At 39.2% G+C, this 14,590-nt stretch overlaps 1 protein-coding gene across 1 annotated transcript; it reads right to left on the reverse strand.

Moving 5' to 3' along the window:
* Positions 1 to 8,223: 8,223 nt before the first annotated feature.
* tmem18 (transmembrane protein 18) lies at positions 8,224 to 13,329 on the reverse strand. The gene is made up of 5 exons (XM_026143533.2): positions 13,130 to 13,329; positions 12,865 to 12,982; positions 9,384 to 9,438; positions 9,183 to 9,276; positions 8,224 to 9,091 (listed from the first exon to the last, which is right to left on the reverse strand). The coding sequence occupies exons 1-5, from the start codon at positions 13,220 to 13,222 to the stop codon at positions 8,993 to 8,995; spliced, it is 459 nt and encodes a 152-aa protein (XP_025999318.1). The 5' UTR covers positions 13,223 to 13,329; the 3' UTR covers positions 8,224 to 8,992.
* Between the last annotated feature and the right edge of the window lie 1,261 nt (positions 13,330 to 14,590).

The following is a 14,590-nucleotide window of genomic DNA, read 5'->3' on the forward strand; positions in this document are numbered from 1 at the left end:
GTTCAGAGGCATCGATTGCAACTTTCTGCCTCGGGAACCTCTCCCCAAAAATGTAAACTAACCCTTGACTCTCACATGTCTCGAGCACATATTGTTGAGTTATTTTTGAAGCAGTATTCAGTCTCTCAAAACATGCCGTCATGTTATCCATGACAAAAGAAGCTGCTGAGAAGTGCCAGGACCGCCCATTCATTTATTTTGAATAGGAGGTTATGGAGGCATTGTTGCACTGAATTGTTCTGTCAACAGTGCGACGCTGAGACAATGGCTTCTGTGCAGTGGATTGGGATCTGGAAAACTTGTAGTAGGGTTGAACACTTTTCACTGATCATTATGTTTGAAGAGTTGCTGCAATGTAGAAGGCCCAAGTTCCTGCCGGGTAAGTCCACTGCCATCAGGGAATGCTGTTTCTATGTGTGACAAGCTTCTTCTGCAACATTGTTTAGTTGGATAGTAAACAACAGAGTACATTATTGTGGAAAAGGTCTTGCGTCACCCCTCAGTTCATTATATTTTGCCTCTGAGGAGCCGGAATTTGTTGTAACTTTTCCATTGGTCCTGAGCAATAGTTCTCCAGGTGTTCTGAAGGTCTTTCAAAGGTTTGCTTTGGACATTGGCTGGTTTTTCACTCATTTTCAGTCCATTGTTGTACTTGACCATTTTCAGATGAATGTTTTATTTGTTAATTCATTTAACAGTGACATATCAATCACTTGAGCATCAACTCAAGGGACACCAGTGTTGTGTCCAGAAGACAAATTAGCAAAGAACCAACTTTAAATCTTTATACCTGTATACTCCAGATACTTGCAGCCTGTCATAAAAACACATAATTTGTTCCCATTTCTTTAGTTAAATCTACAAAAAATGATGTTAAAGATAATGATGCCAGGAAAAAATAGTATATGTGTACAAACAAGGTGAATCCCAAAGAGCTATTAGCGGGATAATTGGCATATTTCACCACAATGTGCACTGTGTCCTTCAGATTTGAGGTACCTGGACAAGCAGAAGACAAAGAAAGTATGACTACTGAGAAAACCCCCCAAAACAAAATACAAAACAATCTAAATCTAAAAGATACATCCTTAAGAAACAGGAAGGAATTCGGCAAAACTCAAAATGCATCTGGCCCTTCAGTTGATCATCTACTGTTTACTGAAGCCTCATCATAAAGGGTCTTGGTGGAACGGTGGCTGTCAAGAAACCAAACTTAAGGAAGTAAAAGAATGAAAAGTTACACAAGAAATGTACTGAACAGATAAATCCAAATTTTTTTAAATTCAAATCATCATTCAATGTATGGAGAATGTCAGAAGAGAGGTACAAAAGTAAGAGCCATCAGCCATCTGTAAAACACAGCACAGACTCTGTTATTGTTTGTGGCTGCACTTCAGGCAGTTGTGTTAGAGATCTTGTCAAAATGGATGGAATTATAAATTCAGAAAGGTACCATCAGAGTTTGATCCCACATAAAGCATCATATGAAAGATGTCTGACTGGCAACCTGACTGATCATCTTGACTGAGAACAACATATAAGGTGGCAAACATCCAAAGAAGACCTTAGAAAGTCCTTCAAATAGCCTGGAGAACCATTTCTGAAGACTAAGAACATTTCAAAATAAAGGTGGTCAATAAATTGCAACCTCATTAGTATCTTCAGGCTTTATTTTCGCCATATATGCTGTTTATTCACTTATAAGTTGTTCACTTATAAGTTGCAACAATAAGTTGTTGCATTTATTTGCCATTTTCCAGGCAAAAATAATGAAAAGAGGGATTGCTTAAGATTTTTGCACAGCACAGTACATTCACATAAATGCAGGACTCAAGTTTTCCTAGCAGAACTTTGCATAGTAACAAGGGGATCAGTGACATTCACGTCACCTGTCAGCAGTTTTACTGTTGTGGCTGATCAGTCTATTTAGAATAACTCATGTTTCAACGCTCTCGCCATAAAGTTTTGATTCGTCAAATCCTGCGCGAGCTTCAGCATCAGCCCTAATGCCATAATCCATATACATGATTCATCTTTGATATGTCATTTTCCCGGCAGTAATCCCAAACTGTTTATTAAAGTGTCTATACTGTTTTTAACTCACTATATTCAACATTTTCCTTATAAACGGCTCATTACATTTGGTAAACCAGTTGTTTGTCTTAATTTACATCCATCAGTGTACAATATACAGAACATTCTACAATATTCAATAAAAAGGTTATCAAGGGTCAATGTGTCTTTGGCTAGCGGGCACCTTTGACAAAGGCACGATGTTCATCTGCAATAGAAATCAGGGATTTTTGTGTTTATTCCCTGTCTTTAATCATAGATTTTCATGATTAATTACCCGCCGAGAATACAAGTCATTCATCAAAACTGATATTAACCATGCAGTTCATCAGCATCGATGTCCAATAACTTGCATGACCTACAGTGCACTGCACAATCTCCTCAGATCTCCTTCTAACGCATGTTTCTTCTTTTATCCAAAGTGTTTTTACTCGCAGGACTGCAGCTGACTGGATGTTGTGCAATATACGGTTCTACACGACAAAAAGAAAGCAGCCATATGTGAGATTCATTAACTGGTGAATTTGGCATCAAAATTCGCACCAACTGAAGCCAGATTTAAACAAGGGAAAGCATTCACTCTAGCCTTCTGCTGCAGAAGAAAAAGGCCTTCTGAAACTAGGGAGGGTACTTAATCATTAATCAGTTGTATGTGACTCATGTGTCTGGATAAGATGAGATGGTTGCATCAGTTGTGGTGTACCTCAAAATGTAGTAACACAGTCTTGTGATAAGCAGTCTCAAGGCGATACATACGTGAGTTTAACACCTGCTTTCACAGAGAAACTTGTAATGTTTCACCAGCTGTTCTGGAGGAGCCTTCAGCACAAGGGACGGAGTCTTGATCAATCTCGATTCACGTGTGCACACCCACACACTCACAACACCACCTTTTATCAGTGCAACACCACCGTTCCTCTTCCTTCCCATCTTTTTAGATAACTTCCATGGATCCAACTGCTCACTGCCAAAACTTAATAGATGCTGACAGACGAATGTAGGCAAAGCACGCCAATATATATATTAAGATTCATCCGCCCGGAAAAACAAATGAGTGATATAAATAAAATTTAAAACAACATTGTAACCAAGATAAACACCCTGTCAAATCTTTGCAGAGATAAAAAAAAAAGAATGAAAATGTAGTGTGGACAGAGGAATGATTCTCTCGAGTATGGACAGCTGCACATCTCATGTCATTTTAGCTAATACTGCCTTCTAGTGGTGCACCATCGTTCCCAGAGACTTACTGAAACCACCAACCTGCACATAAACTTTTTAGTTGTTTCTGCCTTTTTTACAATTTTGTATTTTTCATGCTACAAAACAGCAAACATGTTAAATCTATTTGACCTTTATCCATCAATACAGGCACATCGAATGCTGAGGATTCAACCTGAGCTTCCTTCGTGGCAATGGGGGCTACATTTGCTCCTAGGTGGGAATAATAAACAATAAAACTTTGTACAGTTACTTTGTTTGCAAAGAGAGGAAACTACAATGTGAATATTATTCACATCTATTTATGCCTTTCCCATCCCTTGAGGAAAAAGAGCCAGTGCTCAGAGCTTTTTGAAGTCCTGCAGAGTCCTGGCACGATCGAGAGGTGTGGGGAGTTGAAGCTTGCAAGAAACCTGTTGTGCACTGGGGGACTGGCACATCTGATTACACAGTGTGTCCTGCAGTTTCCACCCTCTGAGGCCCTACTGACAATTCATAGAACTTCAGAGACCCTCCAACCTCCCACAGCTACTGACATGTCAGATAAGTTTAACCAATCTGGGGATACAAAGCTGCAAGAACACGGAATTTATTAAGACTTAAATTTAACCCTTGTAGTACCTTTAAAATTTTAAAAGACAGTTTAACCTCGGGACCCCGAAAGGTCCCAAGGCAACAGGTGATATAGCAATATCATAAATGAATTAATTTTTTCACATCAAATCTTTTCAACAACTTCAGACCTAACCATAGGTATACAGTTTTTCATTAGTTTTTTTTTTTTATTAATATTTGTATATTTCTATGCCCTTATTGTCATAAAGACCCCTGTTTTTTAACTGGAAAAACCTATAATCTGCAATATTTTTCAAAAAATTAGTTGCAAAATAGAATATTTGGCATGAGGTAATTGCAGTCTTGAATAGGTCAATAATTGACAACATTGATTTGGATGCATTATTATTTTTGGAGCAATGAGAGTTTAAAAAAAAAAAAGATAACTTTTGCCCTCGGGACCCCACATGATCCCGTTCACAAATGTGTTATAACAATGTCATATATAAATTTCCCCCCCCCACTTTATTAACATCAAATCTTTTCAGCAACCTTAGACCTAACCATAGGTATAATGTTTTTTATTCTTTTTTATTAATATTTGTATATTTCTATACCATTATTGTCATATAGGCCCCTGTTTTTTTATTGGAAAAAAACATAATCTGCAATATTTTCCAAAAATTGGTTGCAAAACAAAATATTTGGGATGAGGTTATTACAGTAATAGGTCAGTAATTGATAACAACATTGATTTAGATGCATTATTATTTTTGGATCAATGACACTTTTTTGCAAAAACAAACTGAACTGAGCTGAACAAACTCAACAACAAACTGAACAAAGATGTAATTTACTTTTTATAACATAAAGCACAAAGTGTTTTCAAATGGATTTTGCAGACAGGGGCACCACATCTGCTGCAGTTGTTTATGATCCTTTTGCGCTGTTTGCACGATGCGCACTGCATCCGCTTTTTGGAAGGCGACTCCCACTCCTCCTCCTGCTGCTCTTCCTCCTCTTCCTGCTGCTCTTCCTGCTGCTCTTCCTCTTTCACCTGCTTCTGCTGCTCTTTGCCTTGGGCTTGTAAGACCAGGCTGAGTGCGAACGGTGTTCTAGGCAGGTAGTTTCTCTTCATCATGGTCGGGGCGATAAGGGCTCTGCCAACCTGGTCTATGTACAGACGCCGGATATGTCCCTTTCCTCTGTTCCACTCTGTGTCCACAGCAGTGAAGAGGACAAAAGCGTTGTAGCAGCTTACATCAAGCATGTGATACAGCAGACACATGGGCCACCTACGTGTCCTCCGACGGCAGGAGTAGTTGCCACAAACCTGCAAAATAAAGAGAAATGATCAGATGACATGAATAGATTTATACAACCTCCACTGTAACTATCCAAACTATCATCATCACATTTATGTTATCAGATAACTGATGGGACTCTCAGAGTTATAACAACGAGTAACAGTAAATAATTTGGCAAATAATTGATGTATAATTGTGCTTACCTGATCTAGATGATCCACAGCCCCTTTGCACTTGTTATAGTCCAGGATGATCTGGGGCTTTTTCTTGCCAGAGCTTTCGACTTGTGGCTCACGGTGCTTTGTGCTCAACAGGAGAACATTTCTTGATTTCTTTGGCACGTAGGATACCAAAGCAGCGTTGTGACTAAAAGCAAAGACAGAGGACATTAACTCTCTGTGTTGAATGTTCAGCAGCTGTGGGGGCAGCTCAGGTTTGTTAATCCTCAGAGTGCCCACCAGGGCCATCTTCCTTTTCCTCAATTCCTCTGCAAGAGGAAATGATGTAAAAAAATTGTCCATTGTTACTGTGTGGCCCTTCAGTCCGTCTGTCAAATCAAGCACCACCTGCATTCCTTGACTAACCTGCCTCTTTGCTGATTCAGACCTCCCAGTGTACAACTGCAGCCTCCAGGCATAGGCAGTCTTCACATCGCATAGGGCCCAGATCTTTAGCCCATATTTTGCAGGTTTGAGGCGCATATATTGTTTGAATGAACAGCGGCCCCTAAAAGGGACCAGCTGCTCATCCACACATATGTCCCTCCCTGGATTAAAAAATTTGGGCAGGCGGCTACTCCACTTGCTCCATAAATCCTTTATAGGACCCAATTTATTCTCCCTGCCACCTGAACGGGAAAGACGATCGTCAAATCTTAGGGCCTGATTAATTTGCTGGAATCTTTTTTGTGCCATTGTAGCAGAAAAAAAAACACGTCCTGTCACCCCATCCCACAGGCTTATTGTAGATTCATGTTGAGACCTGTACAGACCAGCCAGGATCAGCAGGCCCATGTAAGCCCGCAGCTCCTCCTCTTCTACGTCCTTCCAATCTTTTATCGACCTCTTCCCCTGCAGGTTGGTAAAATGCTGGATTAGCTGCATAAGGTCCTCCGCAAATAAAAGATCAAAAGCACTCACGGGGCTGCTGATCCTAGCAATTGCGTAAGGGGTTGGTCCTGGGGTTAAAATGGAAGAAGGAAAATATGGCAGGGTCTCCTCGTGTGTGGGACACCACAGGATTTCCCCATTTTTCGATCTCCACTGACTTTTTCGATCTTCCTTCTCCTCCTCAGACGAGCTGCAAGGCTCCTCATTACCTGGCAGAAATTCCTCCCCTTCTTCATTGCTAGTGCTATCTTTTTTGCTTTCGGAAGACTGCAAGACTGCAGCAACATCCTCGTCTGAATTCGATGTGGGCTTCATCGTGCAGAAATGACCAGTGTTGCAAAATCCTCAGTAAGGAAAATCGCTATCGGTGTCCTTTTTTCTCTCTCCAACTGCATTTACAAGAACAATGGAGATCGACAGACCACGTGACTTTCGCGCATTGCATTGTGGGTACGAGTAGCAACAAAAGTTGAAGTTTTAATCCCTACTTGCATTTTATTTGCCCCCAAAACAGTTATGTACAAAACGAAGGAGAACACGGCAAAGACAAAGACAGACTTGCAAAAAGGCAAAAAAAAAAGTATGAGGAAAAAAATCAAAGGAGTGAAAGGGTTAGACCTGTGGACTGCCATAATGAATTAATTAAATACACCATTAAATAATTAATTAAATGTGGCAATAATTAATGAAAATCGGAAATAATCAATTACATAAATATTTACGACACATGTAATTAATTAATCATTGACATATTTAATTAATTATTGACACATTATTTATTTATTTATTCCACATTTTAATTAATTATTGCCACATTTAAATAATTATATAATTAATTCATTTTGGCACAGTTGACTCCTATGAAACGCCAGGACTGCCATAATGAATTAATTAAATACATCATTAAATAATTAATTAAATGTGGCAATGATTAGTTAAAATCGGAAATAATTAATTACATAAATATTTACGACACATGTAATTAATTAATTAATTATTGCACATTGGAGTTTTGCCTACATCCGGTGATGAGAGTGCTCATTTCATCCTAAACCTATTTTTCATGCCATTAGGTATTCAAGGGAAAAGCATTATAACATGTCAGGATCACAGTATATTTGAAATATATGATTATAATAGAACTCAATGGGCACAAAAAAGGTACGAGAGCAAACAGTGTTGGCATATATGCCAATATCCTTTTCTATACACCAGTCTTTCTCAAACTGTGGTACACGTACCACTTGTGGTGCTTGGGCTCTTCTGGTGGGAAAGGCATTAATACTCCAATTTCTTTCTTAAGATTAAATGATATACCATTGTGGAGGTATGCAAAGGCGACACGAGTCACACTGATGATAAAAACACAGCCCTTTTCCACGGTGCCCTGATCCTAGCCTCCATCGATGAGGCCCCTGGGAGAATCAGTGGGGGCGTGGGAGATGCTGCTGGTGAGTCGGGAACTATTGTCTGAATGCTGAAGCTCCTGGTAGTCAGGAGAATTCAATCTGCTTTTTCTGCGGGTGAGTGGTAACCCTTTGCGGCCAGCAGCAGGGAGCTGGTCTCACCAACTCCCTGCTGCTGTCGGAGAAAGACGTGAGAAATCCGCTCTCATCTGTTCCTAACAAGGAGTGTGCTCTCCATGAGCTCGAGAGCGGTACCATCACCCAGGCCGTAAAGGGAGTAGCACCGCAGCAGCAGCGCCTTGAGAGCGGTGTATTTTCCATGTAATCGCATGCTAAACAGACAGAACTTCAGTCAGGAGAAGAACTGCAATATAAGGTTAGTCATTAATATACTGCTGCATGGGCTGGGTTGTAGTTACATCGTAAGGTTTTAAAAACTGAGCTTTAAAATGAATAGTGATGATAAAAACCGTGAGAGGCCGACAGTGATCATTGAATTATTTAGGGGCTTGTTCAGATTAAATAGAACAAGATACAAAGTGTTACAACATGTTAAAAACACAACAGCTTTAATAAATGCAGAGTAGTTTGGACCCGGAAGCAGGTTTCAATCAGGTCATTAGTTAAAGATTTGATATCCCACCTGCTGTGAATGTTTTAATGTAGTACAGTTGTTATTATTATTATCACTTGTCACATCCTGTTTATGACAGTTAAAATAAATAGCATTTATATAAGAAATAAAATTGTCTGTGTAAACTGTATGTGGCCTATACTACTGTACTTTAATGTTGGTCATAAGGGTGGTACTTCAAGAGCCATTTATTTTATGAGGTGGTACTCATTGTGAAAAGTTTGAGAACCACTGCTACACACCACACTATAGAGGGGATCATTAAATTTTAAAAATAATCCTAAAAAACACACCCTGGCCAAGTTTCATGCAACTAGTGATGCAAATGACTGATATATTGATAATCAAAAAATGAGCAAAATGAACATTTAGGGTAACAGACACCTGGACAATTAAAACGATAGTCTTTTTGAGGGGAGGGGGTGCATTTTAACATGCTTTCACACGTTAAATACAAAACACTAAGTGTCCTTGGTCTTCAGAAATGTCATAGTGTACACAGGTTTTTAACAGTCACAGCCAAAAAACAAAAAAGACACCCATTCCTCAAATTAACCGACATCAATGAAAAAATCCTTTTTAAGTCATACGATGGAACTGACTTTCCATTTCCAAAATTCGGGATTAGCAAATCCGAGTGTCCAAATTCCTCCAAATGAAGCCCATTTATGGACATGCAGAGACGGATCAGTCATTCTTCTCTCTCTTCTCTCTGCGGGCCTTTCTCTTCAGCTGAAGGGTCTTCAGCTCAGTCATAGTGGAAAAGGTCCTGTACACCCACACCATCTGTCAAAGTATATTGTAGAGGGAGAGTTTGATTTTTTTTTTTCTTTAAAAAAGAAAAATCATATATGCCGAGAACAAGTGCCAAACATACCACGATGATGACAGCATTAAGAAGAAGAGGAATCGAGAAAACCAAAGATATGAACATGCCCTTGGAATCAAAGTACTGGAAGTTTGAAAAGGACCTGCAAGAAACAGTGAAGCTTAAGAACATTTTCTTGGCTTTGACATATCGCCTGTAATATTTAGCGCAACAGTAGTAAAAGAAAATATGGGTGATCAATGGTGTTACCTCCAGTTTCTGGCAGCCAGCTCATTTAGATATTCAGCACTATAAACCAGGCCAACTGTAAAGAGAGGGGATATCAGTCACAGGTTACACATGTAAATGGTAAATAAATGGTAAATGGCCTGTATTTATATAGCACTTTTACTAGTCCCTAAGGACCCCAAAGCGCTTTACATATCCAGTCATCCACCCATTCACACACACATTCACACACTGGTGATGGTAAGCTACATTGTAGCCACAGCCACCCTGGGGCGCACTGACAGAGGCGAGGCTGCCGGACACTGGCGCCACCGGGCCCTCTGACCACCACCAGTAGGCAACGGGTGAAGTGTCTTGCCCAAGGACACAACGACCGAGACTGTCCAAGCCGGGTACTACATGTACTACATGTAAACATCAAGTCATTTACATTTAAAAACAGCTGAAAAAAACGTGTAAAAGGTATAGCAGATTTACTAATAATGATGAAGTTAACTGGTAGCTTTGAGATTTATCAGTATTAATTAGGCTTAAAGTTAAGAAGCATTACGCTTTTTAACTGTAACTATTTTACATCATCACTATGAGCCAGTAAATATGTTTTCTGAGATTTCAAGGTCAAAAATGAGGGGTTGGGGTTTGTTTCTGCAGTTTATCCATGAGAAAGTGTTCAAAAAATGTCATTTTTCAGACATAGTTTTGAGAGGCATTTGTAGACGGTGATAGTTAAGATAACAAACACTGGAAATGTTGGAAAGTCTGGTTCCTGATTGCATCATTGCTTGGCTGGTTTTGTGTGCAGCAGGGATTCTTACTCTGCATCAAATGGTCCCATTTTCCCTACTGTGAGGTCTTCTTCTGACTTTGGTGCTTTCACGTGTTTTAGGTTGACATGGAAAAAAATTACGCTTCTCAGAGTGTTTCAGCAACACACTGGTAGGTTTTTTGTGTGCTTAAAGCTTTACTTAACATGTTAGCACTACTGCTAATGAGTGCATTTTGTAATGAATCCAGGTCAGTCTATATAAAGAGCAGTTAACAGTTTCTAATACTATCATCATCATCATGCCACATACATCAGGGATGTCAAATTCATTTCGAATTGTGGGCCAAATACACCCCATTTTGGTTGTAAGTGGGGCAGACCAGTGAAACTCCTCTTTCTGTCAGTGTAAAGACATTTGGAGATAATTTAATATAAAAGAGAAGTGCAATTTTAGTAAGGCATTTCACTTTTTCTACTTGAGAAAGAAATGCTGTTTTGGGCTTAAACTGTAATAAATAAATGTGTAAAATAACAGAAAGAGTTCTGTTAGCTCATTGTGCTGACTGTGATGTGATTATAAAGCAGATCAGCAGATTTGTACGGAGTCCCTCTGATGACATGGTGCAAAAAATAAATAAATTGTGACCACAAAATACTGTTTCGAGGGCATGAAATAGGTATAACGTGCGCACGAAATGCTAATTTGTGGGCACGAAACACTTGACCGATAACCGTGATCCTTCCCAGGCCCTTGCAGTTGGTTGACAATAAAATCTATCCCGGCGTCCAGGTCGTACTTACGTCCGTAAATCAACTGGGCTCTCAATATCCTGTTTAAATGTCTCTCCGTAATAATGGTTCGTTGCATTGCCAGGCTTTGCATTTGTAGCTCATTCGCAGCCTAAAATAAAACTCAATCATACTGTCTCTGTCCATGGTGTATAGGTTTAGCCTACTCCTATGCTTATGTCTCTACGCAGCTGTCCAGGAATTGTATCAATATGATGTGCACATGTTATCTATTTTGTTGCCACAAATGCGTAATTCGTTGCCACGTTATACCCAATTCGTGCCCACAAATTAGCATTTCGTGCGCACGTTATACCTATTTCGTGCCCTTGAAATAGTATTTCGTGGCCACAAATAAGTATTTCGAGGGCACGAAGTAGTATTTTGTGGCCACAATTTTTTTTTTTTTTTGGGCCATGTCATCAGAGGGGCTCCGTAGATTTGAATTGAATTGAGATAGTTTAAAAAAACAGGAACTTATTGTAATTTCACTGTTTATCTGTTACTTTCATCCTACTTTATTCTATTTTATCCACACATTTGTATGGTAGATACAAAGAACCAGGCCTTTTAAGTCATTTACATCTTATTTTCAATGCTTAGAATTAAAAGCTCCCATTATTGATAATAATGTGCAGGTTAAAGTGTCTGACCTGTAGCAAAATGTTGAAAGTCATACCCTTCCCTCTTTTAGCGACCGTGTAAATGTGTGGTTTTAAATCGTGCTTGATGACATCAATAATTGAGCAGTAATTCAGGTAGTTAGGTTTATGAGTTAATGGCAGGTCAATAGTAACAATTAACAGAAAACACATGTATAAAAATCAATGTAAATATCAGCCGATGATATGAGCCGTACCACATATAGGATGGGGTCATTGCTGTCCTGTTTGACGATGCCTTTCAATGGCCTTCATGTTTCCCAGACAATACAACTGAGAACCTCTGGATGTTACAAATTGTTGTATTTACTGTAAGATAATGCTACAGATTGTCCAGGAGCCAAAGGCACAGTCCCCAATCTCATCAGGAGCATGCCCAGGCATGGTCAGGGATGCACAGAAGCACCACTCAGGCACATTATGAAGGAAGTTGCATCAACCTTTGATTTCAATTTTTAACTTTCATATTTGGTGTGATTTAGAATTCCACTCTCAAATAGTGGATTGTTTTAGTTCCCACTTACTAGGAATAAAAATTGAGAAACGGAGAACTTGAGAGCTGGTTCCAATTTTTCCAATTCATCAGAATCATACAACACTGAGTTTATCAACTCCTTTATCATTGCTTGCAGGTGCTGGAAATGCAAACTGACTGCAAATCAGTAACATCATACAAGCACATTTGGTGTTGCCATAAAAAGGGAGCCATGGGAGAGATTTGGGAGGTGAGAAGCGGTCCAAAGACTTGCTTAATTTGACAGTAACAGCTAGCTTTAATGTCTGCATCGATTATTGCATGATTAACATGATTATTTCAAGTAGGGAGTGGAAACACCAGCAACATTCTGAGACATCTTTCTACACAACATGAGATCCACTTATCTGATCTTACGCCATACATTTCTCGGCCAAGCAGCTCATATGTTACTGACGCCAAATTATAATAAAATCAAAGGCACATTTTACTTGCCTAAGAAAGCCTAAACGGGAATGAATGTCATACAAATATTCTCTATTTTCCCATTGTTAATGTTAATTGAGAGACTGATGCTACAGCTAACAATAGGCAGTAAGCTTGTTTGGGATTTAAGATAATAAGACAGCTGGGTATATATAGATCTGGGTAAAAAAAAAAACGATAAAGATGGACCAATAATGGCATAATGGACGCTTGTCTAAAGTTGTTTTTAATAAATTACAGAGCGTATACCAGTACAGACTTTTAACGTGATTATCAAGTTTCCTTCTTCTTTTTGAACAGTGTAGTTTGTTTTGTGACACGTACCTACGAGCAGGAAGTGGCAGATCTGAGCTCTGTAATACTTGCAGGTGAGCAAAGTCAGGAACAAGCACACAGCATGAAACACCAGCAGACCGATAAGCCAGGGCTCGGACCACTGCACCTGCATACCAAGACAGAGACACACATACACAACCGTTAATGGAGCTGCCAAACTTGAATTAAACTGAAAGAGACTCCTGTTAGCTGTAATAGCTGAAGCGTAGTTTGCTAGTCTCCGCTGGAATCGGGGAAACAAAATTGAGCTTACCGACATGAAGAAAGTCCATAACGACGTTATTCTTAAATTGCTGAATCCGTCGATGGGGATACTGCTAATATTGTCTGCTTTATTGACCGTCATCTTCTAAAAATATTAATTCTCCTGTGTGTAAACACCAGCACACTGCGGAAGTGACACGTTAAGTCGCAGCCGTTTGACGTCACAGGACGATTAGTTTCTACCAATGACTGTAGAAAACAGTCGTCGTAGTAAAATATAATAAAAACTGAATTAGAATAAGATTGCTAGGCAAAAAAAAATAAGACTGGGAAAAATAAGTTGAAACGTCATGATTTTTAGTTACCGAATTCGACATTTCGAGCTACAACCTGAAATGTTGTATTACCAAAGGAAGAAAGGTTGGGAAAAGAATCCATGATTACATAATGACATGTGAAACATTAAAATACTCAAAATCGCATATTTTTTCGGTCTAAGATTGTTTTTCATTCATTTTAATTTTATTGATTGATTGTCTTTGTTACACTTTTTCGTTCTGCGTACTCAGCACAAATAGGGTGTCATCAGGTAAATTGGGGCATCAGGTAAAATGAGCCGTTTAAGGTTTAAGTCTCCTAGCTCTTTAATTTTTTACAGGCAATGGCCGTAAAGAATTTTCAAATTGCTGGCAGAACTGTACTTTAACAAAACAAAACAATTGATTTGATTGCTCTATAGTTGCTGTTGTGGGTGGGGAAATGCTTCACATCCAGCTTGGTGAAAAGAACTGAGGGGTGAGTGTTCTGGTTGACAAATCTTTCTTGAAAATGATACGGTTGATTTAAAAAAAGGAAAGAAAATATACATTGATTAAAAAAACGGGCTAATACTTCATTTTGTGATCGTTTCCACCAGATAGCAAGCATCTTCTTTCTTTAGCTATCTTTTTTTAAATAAAAATACATTTTTTTATGGGCAGCTCAATTTACCTTAATGAATTGTGGTACATTGAGTCACCCTTTTCAGCTTAAATGAGCCTCCTTCAGCATTGAAATTTGATGGTTCCTTTTATCAAAAAAACAGTAAATATATCAATACATGTCAAATCATATACTAGATACATTTTAACATCTCCTTTCTAATTGTGCAGATCTAAAGTTTGTGGGTGCTTTAGCCTTGATGTAGTATGCATTGTGAGCAATGCACACTTAGATGCACACACACACACACACACACACACACACACACACACACACACACACACACACACACACACACACACACACACACAGGAAAAGATGAACTAGCCATGACCAGTTCTCCTCAACCAAGGTGCTTGGAGTGGTTGGGCAACCATGTGTGGAGGTCTGTGCAGGTGAGAAAGGTGAAACTACCACTTGCTTTCTTAACAGCCTTCAACGCGGAAGGTGTTTTCAGTTAAAACATGATTATCTTCAAAGGGAAACGACTACGATGTGAGTGGCTCCAACATTGCCCCGAGAATGTTAC

This window comes from Astatotilapia calliptera, chromosome 15, assembly GCF_964374335.1.
Source record: "Astatotilapia calliptera chromosome 15, fAstCal68.1, whole genome shotgun sequence".
Classification (NCBI taxonomy): domain Eukaryota; kingdom Metazoa; phylum Chordata; class Actinopteri; order Cichliformes; family Cichlidae; genus Astatotilapia; species Astatotilapia calliptera.